Source organism: Vigna unguiculata, chromosome 7 (genome assembly GCF_004118075.2).
Source record: "Vigna unguiculata cultivar IT97K-499-35 chromosome 7, ASM411807v1, whole genome shotgun sequence".
Taxonomy (NCBI): Eukaryota; Viridiplantae; Streptophyta; class Magnoliopsida; order Fabales; family Fabaceae; genus Vigna; species Vigna unguiculata.
The window spans coordinates 38040767-38053498 of NC_040285.1; the positions used below are offsets into that span (position 1 = coordinate 38040767).

The 12732-nt window shown below is 31.7% G+C and overlaps 2 protein-coding genes across 2 annotated transcripts; one reads left to right on the forward strand and one right to left on the reverse strand.

Moving 5' to 3' along the window:
- Window positions 1–4396: 4396 nt before the first annotated feature.
- On the forward strand, window positions 4397–7178 carry LOC114191433 (two-component response regulator ORR24). The gene is made up of 8 exons (XM_028080605.1): window positions 4397–4529; window positions 4821–4970; window positions 5043–5218; window positions 5531–5855; window positions 5988–6070; window positions 6475–6575; window positions 6642–6956; window positions 7115–7178. The coding sequence occupies exons 1-8, from the start codon at window positions 4397–4399 to the stop codon at window positions 7176–7178; spliced, it is 1347 nt and encodes a 448-aa protein (XP_027936406.1).
- A 1145-nt stretch (window positions 7179–8323) lies between these two features.
- On the reverse strand, window positions 8324–12144 carry LOC114190793 (amino-acid permease BAT1 homolog). Its single transcript, XM_028079830.1, has 8 exons — window positions 11975–12144; window positions 11637–11897; window positions 10289–10307; window positions 9968–10187; window positions 9697–9878; window positions 9096–9385; window positions 8879–9008; window positions 8324–8769 (listed from the first exon to the last, which is right to left on the reverse strand). The coding sequence occupies exons 1-8, from the start codon at window positions 12100–12102 to the stop codon at window positions 8428–8430; spliced, it is 1572 nt and encodes a 523-aa protein (XP_027935631.1). The 5' UTR covers window positions 12103–12144; the 3' UTR covers window positions 8324–8427.
- Window positions 12145–12732: the final 588 nt, after the last annotated feature.

Here is a 12732-nt window from a genome sequence, read left to right on the forward strand (position 1 = left end):
TATATAGTGCTCTACTTTCTCATTTCTGGTTAATGTGGGACTTAGACTCACTTGAATTCCTAACATCACTTAGTGTAATAGATTAAGAGAGACAAGCTAGATAAGAAAGTTGAATCTAGGATTTTCGTGGGATATAGTTCATTATCCAAGGTTTATAGAGTTTTTCAACATTCCAAAAGGAAAAATCTTACAAGTAGGGATGTGTACTTTATGAAGGATGAACAATAGAATTGGAATGGTGTTGAAAAAATGTCAATAGTTGACCATTTGTTAAATCAATATTAGCTAGTTGATGATGCACTTATAATGGGTACTAAATTACTTTCAGATATTTATGATAGATGCAAAATGTAACAGTGTTAGAACCTGCAAGTTATTATGAAGCAATATGGAGGATCCCAAATGGATGGCTTCAATGCAGGAGGAATTTTTCATGATTGAAAAAAAAAACTTGGGAGCTTGTTGAAAGGCCTGAAGACATGAACTTCATAGGAGTGAAATAGGTGTTCAAAACAAAGTTGAATGTAGACGGTTCAATCATCAAGTACAAATCAAGGTTAGTCGTGAAAGGGTATTGCTCAAATTTTTAGAGTGGATTACATTGATACTTTTGCACCGGTAATAAGATATGATACCATCAACATGTTGTTAGCTATTACAGCACAAAAGGATATAAAATCTACCAACTTAATGTCAAGTTAGCCTTTTTAAATGGATTTCTAGAGGGAGAAATCTTTTGTTGAGCAACGTGAAGGGTTTTGGGTGAAAGGACATGAAGATAAAGTTTATCTATTAAAGAAGGTTTTATATGGTTTCAAATAGGTCTCAAGAGTTTGTTACAACACAATTGATGAATTCTTATCAAAACTAGGCTTTGTTAAAAGTCTTAGAGAATTCACTTTATACACAAAACGTAATCAAGCTAATTTTGCTGTGATTTCTTTGTATGTTGATGATCTCCTAGTTACTAGCAGCAATCTTAAACGTATTCAAGAGTTTAATAATGCAGGTTTTTGCGATGACAAACTTAAGAGAAATGTCATTTTTCCTTGGTACGAAGGTTAAGCAAAAGAGTGGTGAAATTTTAATTAGTCAAAGGAAGTGTGCAAAGGAGATTCTGAAGAAGTTTAGCATGGAAAATTATAAAAGTGTGAACACTCATATGTGTCAAAAGGAGAAGTTATGCAAATATGATGTTTCAAAACAAGTGGAGGAAACACTCTACAAAAGCTTATTTGGTTGCTTAATGTATCTCACAACAACAAAACCTGATATATTGTATATAGTAGGTGTACTTTCAAGATTTTTGAATTGTCCTAAAGAATCTCATTTGAAAGCAGCAAAGAGAATGTTGAGATATGTCAATGGAACTTTAAATTATGCCATGAAGTTTAATCAATCACAAGATTTCAAGTTGCAAGGTTACTCTGACAGTGACCGGAGAGGATCTTTAGATGACATGAAGAGCACTTCGGGCTATTTTTCAATTTTGAATTAGGAATATTCTCTTAGAGTTCAAAAAGTAAGAAATTGTTGCACAGTCTACCACAACCACAACAACTCTAGATCAAGCCTTATGGCTTGGAAAAATATTAATTGATTTGCACTTGGAGCAATAGATTACTACGGAAGTAATGGTGGACAACTAGACAACCATTATCATCTCAAAAAATCATGTCTTTCATGGAAAAAACAAAGCAATACAATATCAAGTTATTTCAGATATCTTCACCAAAACACTTCCAAAAAATAAGTATGAGTTACTAAGAGAAACATTTGGACTTATCATTCACTGATGCAAGGAGGAGTGTTGAACGTGTACATCAAAAAGAGTGTTGAACGTGTACATCAGTGTGCATGTGCATTAGGAATTTGGAATTTGTTGTTTCCTCTTACTTATATAAGTTTTTAGAAAATTATTTATATTTAATTACTCAATTATGTTAGTGAAGGTTGTTTAGGAATTTGTTATTTTGTTTTAGTTACAATTTCTTAATAGAGTGTTGTTACAATATATAAGATTTGTATTTAAAACAAATCATTATTAAATAAGATATAATTATCTTTTGTCCTTTGTGAGTTTAAGCTGCTCTCATCAACATAATTTAATATGAAATTTAGTATGTATTTTTATGGAATTAATGATTCGAAGAGGAAGAGATGATTGATTTATGTAGATTTAAAAATAAAATTTATGTTATTCTTTTCAAAAAAATTCAGAAGTGATAACGAAATTGACTTGAGGATATTTTAAAATCTTTATTGACTTAATTTTCTTTTTCTTTTTGAATATTTTATCGATATTTTTTAAATTAAGTTTGTGTTTTTTCTTGACAACTTTTTAAATTTGTCATATTGTAAAAATAGTTCATATTTTTAAATGTTTAAAAATCAGAGTACCCTTTTTAAGATAGATAGAGATGTATTTATATCTAACAGATTTTTTGACTGTACAAAAATTATTTTTCTTTAATTATAAGAAATTGTTTTTCCTTAGTTATAAAAAACTTGTTTTTCTTTTTAATTATAAAAACAATGCTATTTCTGTTTTTCTTTTTCATCATTATAAAAAAATTCTTTTTAATTATCATATTATCCTTAAAAAGAAACTTTTGAAATGATTATTTAGTTTTCAAAAACTCATTTTCTTTTTACTCGTTTATTATCTTCTAACATATCTTTTATTTATTTTCTTACACACGGTTCTAACAAACCTAATTGAAACGGACTGAAGCGACAGCTATTGCAACAGAGTGGAAGGTTTCACTTTATCTCAGAAAATCCGGTAAAAAAATTATAAAGATATTAAAATATTTGACTTTTTAAGCATGGAAACCAAATTTCTTAATAAATTTTAAATGAATTATTATTAATTCAACAACACTCTTTCATAGACATTAAATTTTTCACAACCTAAACAGGGAAAAGTATTGTTATTAAATAGAACAATTAATTAATTCACCAACAAAATACTACTAGAATTATAAAAAAAAAATAACATTATAAACTACATTTATTTCTGGAAATGTGAGAATAATTCTTAAAATTAATACACTCTTAAATTTATTCAGTACCACATTACTTGTAGTAGAAGTTTACTATTTTATATAGAAAATGTGAACCATGTCTTTTTTTTTTTTATTTAACTACCATTTGCTACTAGTAATTACAAGGTCTTTTAGTGAACCTTCTAGAGTTCCTGTGATGGTCAATGTCTAACACATGCCATAAGTCACTACCCTTCTCAAACCTATTTATAATTTTACTTTTGTACTAAAATGGCATGTATATTATAAATGTTTTATGTTTCCTAATTCTAAATTACTATGAATGATGAAATTGTTATCTTTTTACATAGAAATCGTTAGTCTTTAAAATAACTAAGAAGTTATCATACATTGTGATATAACTATTAATACAAAATTGTTAATTTAACCTGTATTAAATTTTGTATGCACAATTAAGTTTAGTAAAAAAAATCTTAATTAAATTTGAAGTCTTTTTTTATAAATTTGAGTATTTTTAATTGGATTTATTAAAAAAATTTAATTTAGTGAGTATCTAATTTTTAATTTTATTTTGAATTAATTTTTTATCACTTGTTTTTTCTGTTAATTTTTTACATCATCCTTATTTATGTGTCTTTATATAACAATAAAATGAAATTTACTTCAATTTGAAGCATTTCATTAAATTGAAGTGTTGTTAATTAAATTTTTATTAAAATTTTAGCTCTATTGAGTGTTTAAATTTTTTATATTTTTAACTAATTTATTGGATGACTTGATTATTTAATTTTACACTGTCAAGCATAGCACTGAACTCAATAATAAAAAGAATAAAGTTTCGCAATGCTAATTATCTCTATTAAGTAACATTGTTTGGTATTTCCAAATTTTAATTGATGTAGAGACTCAGTTAAAAATATATAAATATTGAACATTCGATATAATAATTTGTTAACAGAAATTTAATTGAAAATACTCGAATTTTTTTTTAAAAAAACTAGTTTTTAATTTTTTATTTAAAAACATATAAGTAATGACAATGTAAGGATACACCCGCGTCATCCCAAAAGATAAAATTTTATATCTATAATTGGAAAATAATTTTTTTTAACTATATAGATCACAATTGAAATCATTTAAATTTATGAGTTAATTAAGTTAAAAAGTATATTGTTTCCAGAAAAGGGTACAAAAACGTTGATAATTAAAAAAAATACCTTTTATATGGTCACGTTTATTTCACCTTGGTTGACACTTGTCCTCCTACTTCATATAATGTACTCAAACACCTTAGTTCTTTATAATCCACAAACACTTCAAAATTCTTCTTCCTCTGTGCTTTAATCCTTCAATTGGTTCATTCCTCTATTCAGTTTCACATTGTGAAAATGGTAGATGAGTCAATTTCACTGATAAAACATGTTCCTAGTTTTGCAAGAGGTTTTAGAATTCTGCTAGTGCATGATGACAAAATTTCACGTTCGTATCTCTCAGCAATTCTTCAGCTATATTCTTTCAAAGGTATACTTCAAATTTTCTCTCAATTCTCTTTGCCACTTTCATCTCACTGAATTTTTTTGCTGACATGTAAGTAAAATGATAAATTCAGACGGATCCAGCTTTTAGGATCCAAGAACGTTCTTGAAAATGGTTTTCAAAATGATCACACAGTAAAACTTTAACCAGTGTTTTTCGGGTTAGCATTTGAGGAGTAATTAAAAATTTGACACTTTCTGTAAGAGTTCATAAGAATTGAATCTGGTGTTAGATATGTGCTCAACTAATAGCTCTGATAATTGTTTGGTTAATCAGTTACTGCTACAAATAATGCTTCCGCTGCTGCATCCATGATCTGGCATCAAGAAGGAACGTTCAAACTGATCATGGCTAAAGCTGATATGGCTGACATGGATATCCCTTCTTTTCTGGATGTAGCAGTTGAAAAGGATGTTCCTATCATCTGTAAGTTCCAGTACTTCAGATCTTTCAGTACACTCATTTGATTAATAATGCATCGTTTTGTGTCATGCACAGTTATCTACTCTGGAGTGTTTGATGATGTAAATAGGAAAGCTTTAGCTACAGGATTGTGTTATTTTCTTCAGGAGCCAATCACTCCCAATGATCTTCGATATCTCTGGCAACATCTGTATCACTCAAGACCCTGTTCACCCAAAAACACTCAAAACGCAGGCTTACAGAATACCCAGGTACATGTAAATGTTTTGAGTTTTGAATTTACGATAAAAGCTATTAATGTCTGTCGTACAGAATACCCACAATTATTTTGATTTATTGCGAAATTAAACCTACACTAAACAAATGAAGAAAATCTACCTCGAAATTTTAGGATGTGTGATGATTTTATAACATTTATTATATATATCATACACTTCATTAAAAAATCTTTGTCTTACTTCTATATGTATACATCACATTAATGTCTATCGTACTCATATTTTTCTCAACTTTCTCTCTGGGTGTTGGTTATCATGAATTATTTTCCCTCAACTTTTGAACAGGTGACAAAAACCCAATGTCAGGTTCTTGGAGAAAAAAGAGGAAGAAGCGATGCTGATACATGGACCCTTAACAACACAATGCCAACCACACAGTGCAAGGGTAACAAAGCATACGGAAAAAGAAACCATGATCACTGTGAAGGCAAGAAAAAAGAAAAGAGATATGTTTTGCACGAAAAGCCAGATTCTTTGGGATCAGCCATGATGAACATTAACAACCCCAATGAACATTTCAGAATGTCCGAGTCCAAAAAACGTTTGAGTGTTTGGACTCCTGAGTTGCATCAGAAGTTTTTAGATGCAGTGAAAGAATTAGGAGAGAACAGTACTGTTTCTTTTCCCTCTTTTCTTTTCTTGATTACATATATCAGTAAGGGATCGAAGCTTCATTCATGATAAGAATATTAGTAATTATTAATTTAATTGCCTGTGTTTCACTTCCGTTTTTCATATTCAGTTGCTCGTCCAAAACAGATATTAGTTCGGATGAATGTCAGTGAATCTTACCTCACTGTTCGCCAAGTTGCAAGTCATCTGCAGGTAATTTTCTACTACTTCAACTTAGACAAGCAATAGTTTCTGATCAATTATGTTTCACAGATTAGCCTTTAAAATTCTTCATAGTAAGTTAATCCAAATAATATGTTCTTGAAAGTTATTAGGGTTAGGGTTATTTGGAATTTACTGCTTAACCTGCCATAAATGGATTTGAATTTTTTTCTGCTTTCCTCCGAGAATGTACTATATGTAAGTTTTAAAGGGAATATCAATGCATAAAATTAGGGCACCAGGAACGTTTTACAGGTATCACGATTCCGTTACTTTGTTATCTTTTTCCATAACTATACATAGCTGCATTCATGAACCGGGAAAAGTCACCATGCATGTTTTGTCGTCTGCTTCATTGTTTAGGTTTTTTCTTCATCAACATTCTTCTTACACAGAAATATAGATTGCGGCTGAAAGTTGAAGAGAGCTCTCGCAATTCTTATTTGCCTAAAGTATCATCCTCAAGACACAAACCCAACTCTTCCTCATCTGAAGGGTCCACCTTGGGAACAAAAGGTGATTATTAATTATACAGTTTCTCTTTGTTTTTCAATGATCATAGATCGCAAGCCAACACTGAAAAAAGAGCTTGGGATCCAGATCTCGCAGCACCAAACGTTTTCTTGAACGTGAACCATAATCAAGATCAGATTCCAGTGAACAGTGTGGGAATGGAATTCACAGATTCTTGGGATTCACAACCAATGACAGGGGCTTCAGTGGATTCGAACATACCTAGGACTGAGTTCTGTGATTTCGTAGAAACGTTTCTGGAAGACTCTGACTGTTTTAATTTGTATAAATATGAAACCAATCTTGCTGCTGTTGATCAATGCGCTGAGATGCTAAGAAAAGTTCTAGAAGGAAGGGGTTCCTCGTAATTAATGGTAGCTTGAAATGGACAACACCAACCAGATAAAAAGGTTTGCCATTTTATTACATATACTTCAAATAATATAAGAACTATGTCATACTTCAGAGACTAAGGATACATAATTTCTCATTCCTTTTCCTGTTCTATACATGTGCTTGCAGATTGATTGAACTTTCAAATGGAAGCATAAATTTGGAGCAAAATGAGAAACTTTCTGTTATGTAGCAAGTATGTTAGCACCATCTATACATGGGCATTGGTTAACTTCAAGTTTGGACATACATGGAAACCTATATTCCTTTCCTTTTCCAGTAGTAGACATTATCCTATGTGCTTCATATATAGTATATATATTATAAGCATATGAATAAGTGTAGAGGTCACTTTCAAGATATTGATAAATACAGTGTTTGTCTTTCTCCTTCTTGCGAGAAAACATGAACAAAGTAATCTTTGTGACCCAGTACATACATGTGTATATATAGGCTTTTGCTGATAATTTATTAAAAATATTATATATTGATTTCTCCTTAAGAGACAAAATTATGTGATTTTGAAGTGAATTATTATGTTAGAAGGGGAGATAATTTACTACTATTTGTGGTGCAATTAATACCGACAAAGAAGAATTTTAAATGATATAAGCTAATATTAATATAATTTATTTTTAATATTTATTAATGTTAGTATTAGTTTAGTTGATTTTTAATATTTATATTTATTTATAAATAGTGTCAACTAAATTGACATTAATTCTATTCATTTTTTTAATTTTATTTAAATTAATATTGATATAATTCACATTATTATAATTATCTAAGATTTTTTTAAGTTTGTGCCAAGTAAATCAATTATGATTTTAGAATAATGTGTCCCCTCATATTTTCACCCTGTATAATGACGATTTCAGCTTTGATGCTGTTTACACTCCTAACTATTTCATCCTGTTTTACAGAAAAAAAGTATATCAAATGATCCATGTTTATAAATTTAACTTCAAATCAACTATGAAAAAAAAAAAAACCATAATCTAATATAATAAGTCCAACTTACTGTTGTTAGTTACAATCGTAAACATGATATATTGAGTTTAACTTAGTATGACAATATATATCTGAAATTATAATTTCCTTACTGTGTGACATGTTCCTAAACCTAAGATAATAAGTCTAACGAGTATTTGTTGATCTCACGTAAGAAATGTAATTTACTATAACAGTTAGAATCTCAACCGTCGTAACAAGTCAATTTTTTAATGATAATTATGGTTATAACCATCATAGTAATAGTGAGTATTTTTCTTTTTTACGAGTTTTTTTGTTTTTTATTCTTAGTATCATTCCTATCATATAACAATGTACAATTCCCAAACAAACAATTTCAATGATGAATAAATGTCATTATCTAACAAACATTATCCAAAAACCACTAAATTCTACCAAATTATACATAAAAGAGAAAAACTGATAAGTTTTTATATATTGGTTATAGGGCCTTTAAACCAATGGCGACCACTGATTAACCAGAAAGAAACTACAAGAATAAGCAAACATCCAACAGCCACAGGGGTGTAGTTAAGTGTCTCCATGGTTATTGGGTACGAAACAGGCAATGAGAAGAGTATGGAAATGATGAGCACCCAAAGAACAGCCACCCACCCCACAATGACTCCATAGCAGCCTAAGTTGAAAGGCCCTGGGACAAAATCCCTCTGTGCCAAGGTCACCCTAAAGAATATAGGTAAGGCATAAGCAATATACAGGCCAATGGTTGCAATGGATACCATGGCCTCAAATGCCACTATGCTTCCAAGAGACTGCAACACAATTACATTTCACTCATATGGTCACTTTTCAACAAAACAAATCACAGAAACCTAAATATTCAGATTATTATAAAATCAAAGTTTATAACATATCACATACCGTTAAGGCCATGCAAAATGATATAGAAACGGAAAGCCAAACTGCATAGATGGGAACCTCCTGCTTGTTAACCTTGCGCCACACTGATGAAAATGGCAGGGCCCCGTCCCTAGAGAAAGCATAAACCATCCTGAACAAGTTTTAAGCATCATATTATATTATATTATATTCATCACTAAGTAGAGAAATTAAGTCTCGCTTGGCATCCACGTTTTACCTTGAATTGCTTGTGACGGAACTCATGCCACAGAAAAATATGGCAACAGCAACAATGACTAAGCAAATAATACCCCCAGCTCCATTGCCATATCTTTTCTTGAATACTAGATAGAACACTTCAGCAATAGCATACCCACCAGCGTCATTATCTTCGCTCAAAAGGTAATGAATGTCGGTGACTGCAAATGTAATGCCTAGTATGTAACACCACCCAACTATAACAGATATCCCAACAGCACTGATAATTCCTTTTGGTCCATTTATGTCGGCCTCCCTGGTTTCCTCTGTCTGCATATGAATTTACAGTAATCAATGAGTCTTGGTGAGATGGTGTTTACAAAATTATTTTTGGTTAAAATTGATTTTGAAGTAATGTGATTTATGTTAGAATTTTTTAGCTTTTAATTATGAAATTAAGTTATCGGAAATCCCAGAATATTTTTTTCTAAATAGCAGTTATACGAACTCTCTTTTGTCTCAAAGCGGATAATACTGAATATTACGAATGATTTGTATATTGGAGAACAAAACTCTAAAAGTTTTTCAGGGCAATAAATTCTAGGAAAAGAAAAAGAAGGAAAAGAGTGGAAAAGATATACCATATAAGCTGATGCATCATATCCAGTTAGGGTATACTGACTCATAAGAAGTCCCAAGAGAAATATGTAGGGCTTGCTGCTGATTCCGTCCTCATTTTCAGTATTGAAATGAGTAAAAACAAACTCGGCACTAGCCCTTTCCGTTGCAACAGATGGAATCCCAATCATAAGCACAAAAACACCTAAAATTTTCAATTTCAGTTAAAAATTCAGAAAGGTTGCCACGGAGAACTGAATGCAGAAAACAATTAAACAGGAAATTTCTTCATACCTACAACATTCCAAATGGCAGCGAGCCGTCCCAGGAATGATAACAATGAGATAGGAAGGTTGTTTATCATACCATGTAGGAGCAAAATCACCCCATGGAAAGCCATAACTACGTATTTAGAAGCTTCATATCCGCCACCATTTTTCCCACCGGTACTAAGGAGAATAATAACTTTAATCAGTTGTGCAAGTGAAAAATCTACACTTGTTGTCACTGCCCACTGCAAATGAAAAACGAAACCAAAGTTGGAGCATCAGATGGATTAATGGAAATCTACATCGAAAAGTGAAGGATGTGTAATTTGTGTCTTCTTAAGAATACCTGGCCAACAATGTTGAACCTGCAAAAACAGATAAACAATCAAACATGCATCAGAGAAACAACCGCGGTAAAGCAAATATGGCAGAGTCTCTTGTTATTAGACTTCACAAACTGATTAAGCAATAAACTTTAATTTCAAGCTACATGGCGCTTAGGAGAGCTAACAAATTAGGCAATTGTAGTCAATTTTACCCGATGAGAGCACTGAATTTTCAAAAACCTGGTTGACCAATATACATCATAAGCTAGAGAAGTAAATAAAAAAAAAAACGAACAAATTATGCATTATATCATTAATTATAAGTTATAACTGCCAATTTCGGGACTGGATTTAACATAATAACCATCTTATTGTTGATTCTGATTTATCTATTAAATACAGTCTAAATTTCTGTTTAGTTCAGTGAATGTTCCTTATTGATGTGTTTTCTTATTCACCAATCATACTGAAATTTAAATATAATGAAAATCACTAGTGGAAAATCTTGAGAAATAAATATATTGGGACGAACATTTTATGATAGATTTAACTATCAATAATATCAATACTTGGTAGAATGACATGTTTGCTGCACAAATATATTGGTGAATATTAGTATGTTACAAACCTCAAAAGTGTATTTGTTCTGAAAGATCAATTATTATTTTTCTTCTGCTTGTTATCCTATAGATAAAACTACTACCAACACTCCTTCAACCCCCCACACCCCCCCACAAAACCTCACAATTAAATTACAAAACATTAATTTTCAGAAATTTTAGTTTGTATGTGTAACAACAACATTAGTGGCAGAAGAGAGAAATACAGAGGGTGGGGAAATTCGTGAGACCGTAACACACGATCCAAATGATATGGGTGTGTGAGGAAAAAAAAGTACACGGCCCAAAATAATCAATCTATTGGTCAACGATTTTTTATTGGCCCCTAACTTACGTTTTATATGTGGTTGTAGAGGGAAAGTGAGGCAAGGAATATTTTGTTACAATCGTCTCCTTTCTCTCTCCTCTGGAAATTCTCATATATTTCCATCTCTGTGCCTGCATTTCTTTTTCCTGTTCCTAGGTGCAGTTATTTCAGTTTTTTTTTCTTCTTCTCTAACGAATCGGAAGAGAGTGGAGAATATTACGAAGTAGTTTTCCTTCGCACTGTTTCCATTCTTTGTTTCCTAAACCTTAAATCCAACTCAGTCCCTAACAAGATCCTCATTCAAACTGCAAAATTGCACTCTCGTGCTCTTACATAACCAGAAGTTGCTTGTGACGCAAATAGAGACATTTTCAACTCGGTATTAACAAATTTACGAGCCATTAATTGGGGAAAATAAGTTAAAGGAATCGGGAATGGTACCAGCCGGTGATCCATGAAGCGAAGGGAGCCCATCTGGGCCCAGCAAGCTTGGCGCTCCAATAGTAAAGCCCACCAGAAGTGGGAAAGGATGAGCAAATCTCCGCCATTGAAAGCGCGACAATCATGGTGAAAGCAGAGGCAATGAACCAACCATAGACGATGGAAACAGTGCCACCGTAGTTCAACCCAGTGTTGTAAAGAGTAGTGACTCCGGTTAGCACCGAAATAATACAAAACGAAAACGCAAAATTCGAAATCACCCTGTCACAGTTCAAAGCAAGATTTAAGAAGAAAAAAGAAAGAGTGCAGTGAAAAAAATGGAAAGAAGAGAAACATACGATAAGTCACGCTTGAGTTCTTGCTTGTAACCGAGTTGTTGAAGACGAGCATGGCCAGAATCAAGTGGAACGTATCCTTCTGCAATCGCATCGGAGTGAGATGGGACTGTTTGGTTACCTCTGCCCATTATGACCAATCACCACCAAACACACCGATGCAGGGAGACTGCTACTATATATAACTTCATTTCCTTAAACATGGCCACCTTTAATTCTTAATCGTCTTTTTTTTTTTTTTTTGCCTGTTCTTATTCACAACAATATGTTTAGTTTTATTTTTTTATTATGAAAAAGTGAAGGATGTGTTGATGATAGGTGTAGTATTTGACGGCTGTGACAATGACTACAATAGGAAGAAACTAATCCAACAAAATTAGTATAATTGTGGCAAGTCATAACTAACTTTTTGTGCGTGTTAAGGAAGATTGTAAGTGTGGATTTCGTATGTTGATTTTTCGGTGAATGAATGAGCGAATTAATGAATGGTAGATTCAAAAGGATGGTTGTTGAATGGATTTTATTACGAGCTGCTGTTCAATAATAGTACACATATCAGACATTTCGCTTTCAAAATGGACGTTGAGTTACTGCATAGGAGTTCTTTGTACAACACCTTTTTAAATCGTCATCACAGAACTTTTTGGTTCTAATCAATTTTATTTAAAAATTGTTTAATGCTACCTATAATTGATGATTTTATTATGTAAAGAAAGTGTTTCTTACAATAGACCTTTTCTTTTATGTTGGAAAAGAAAGAC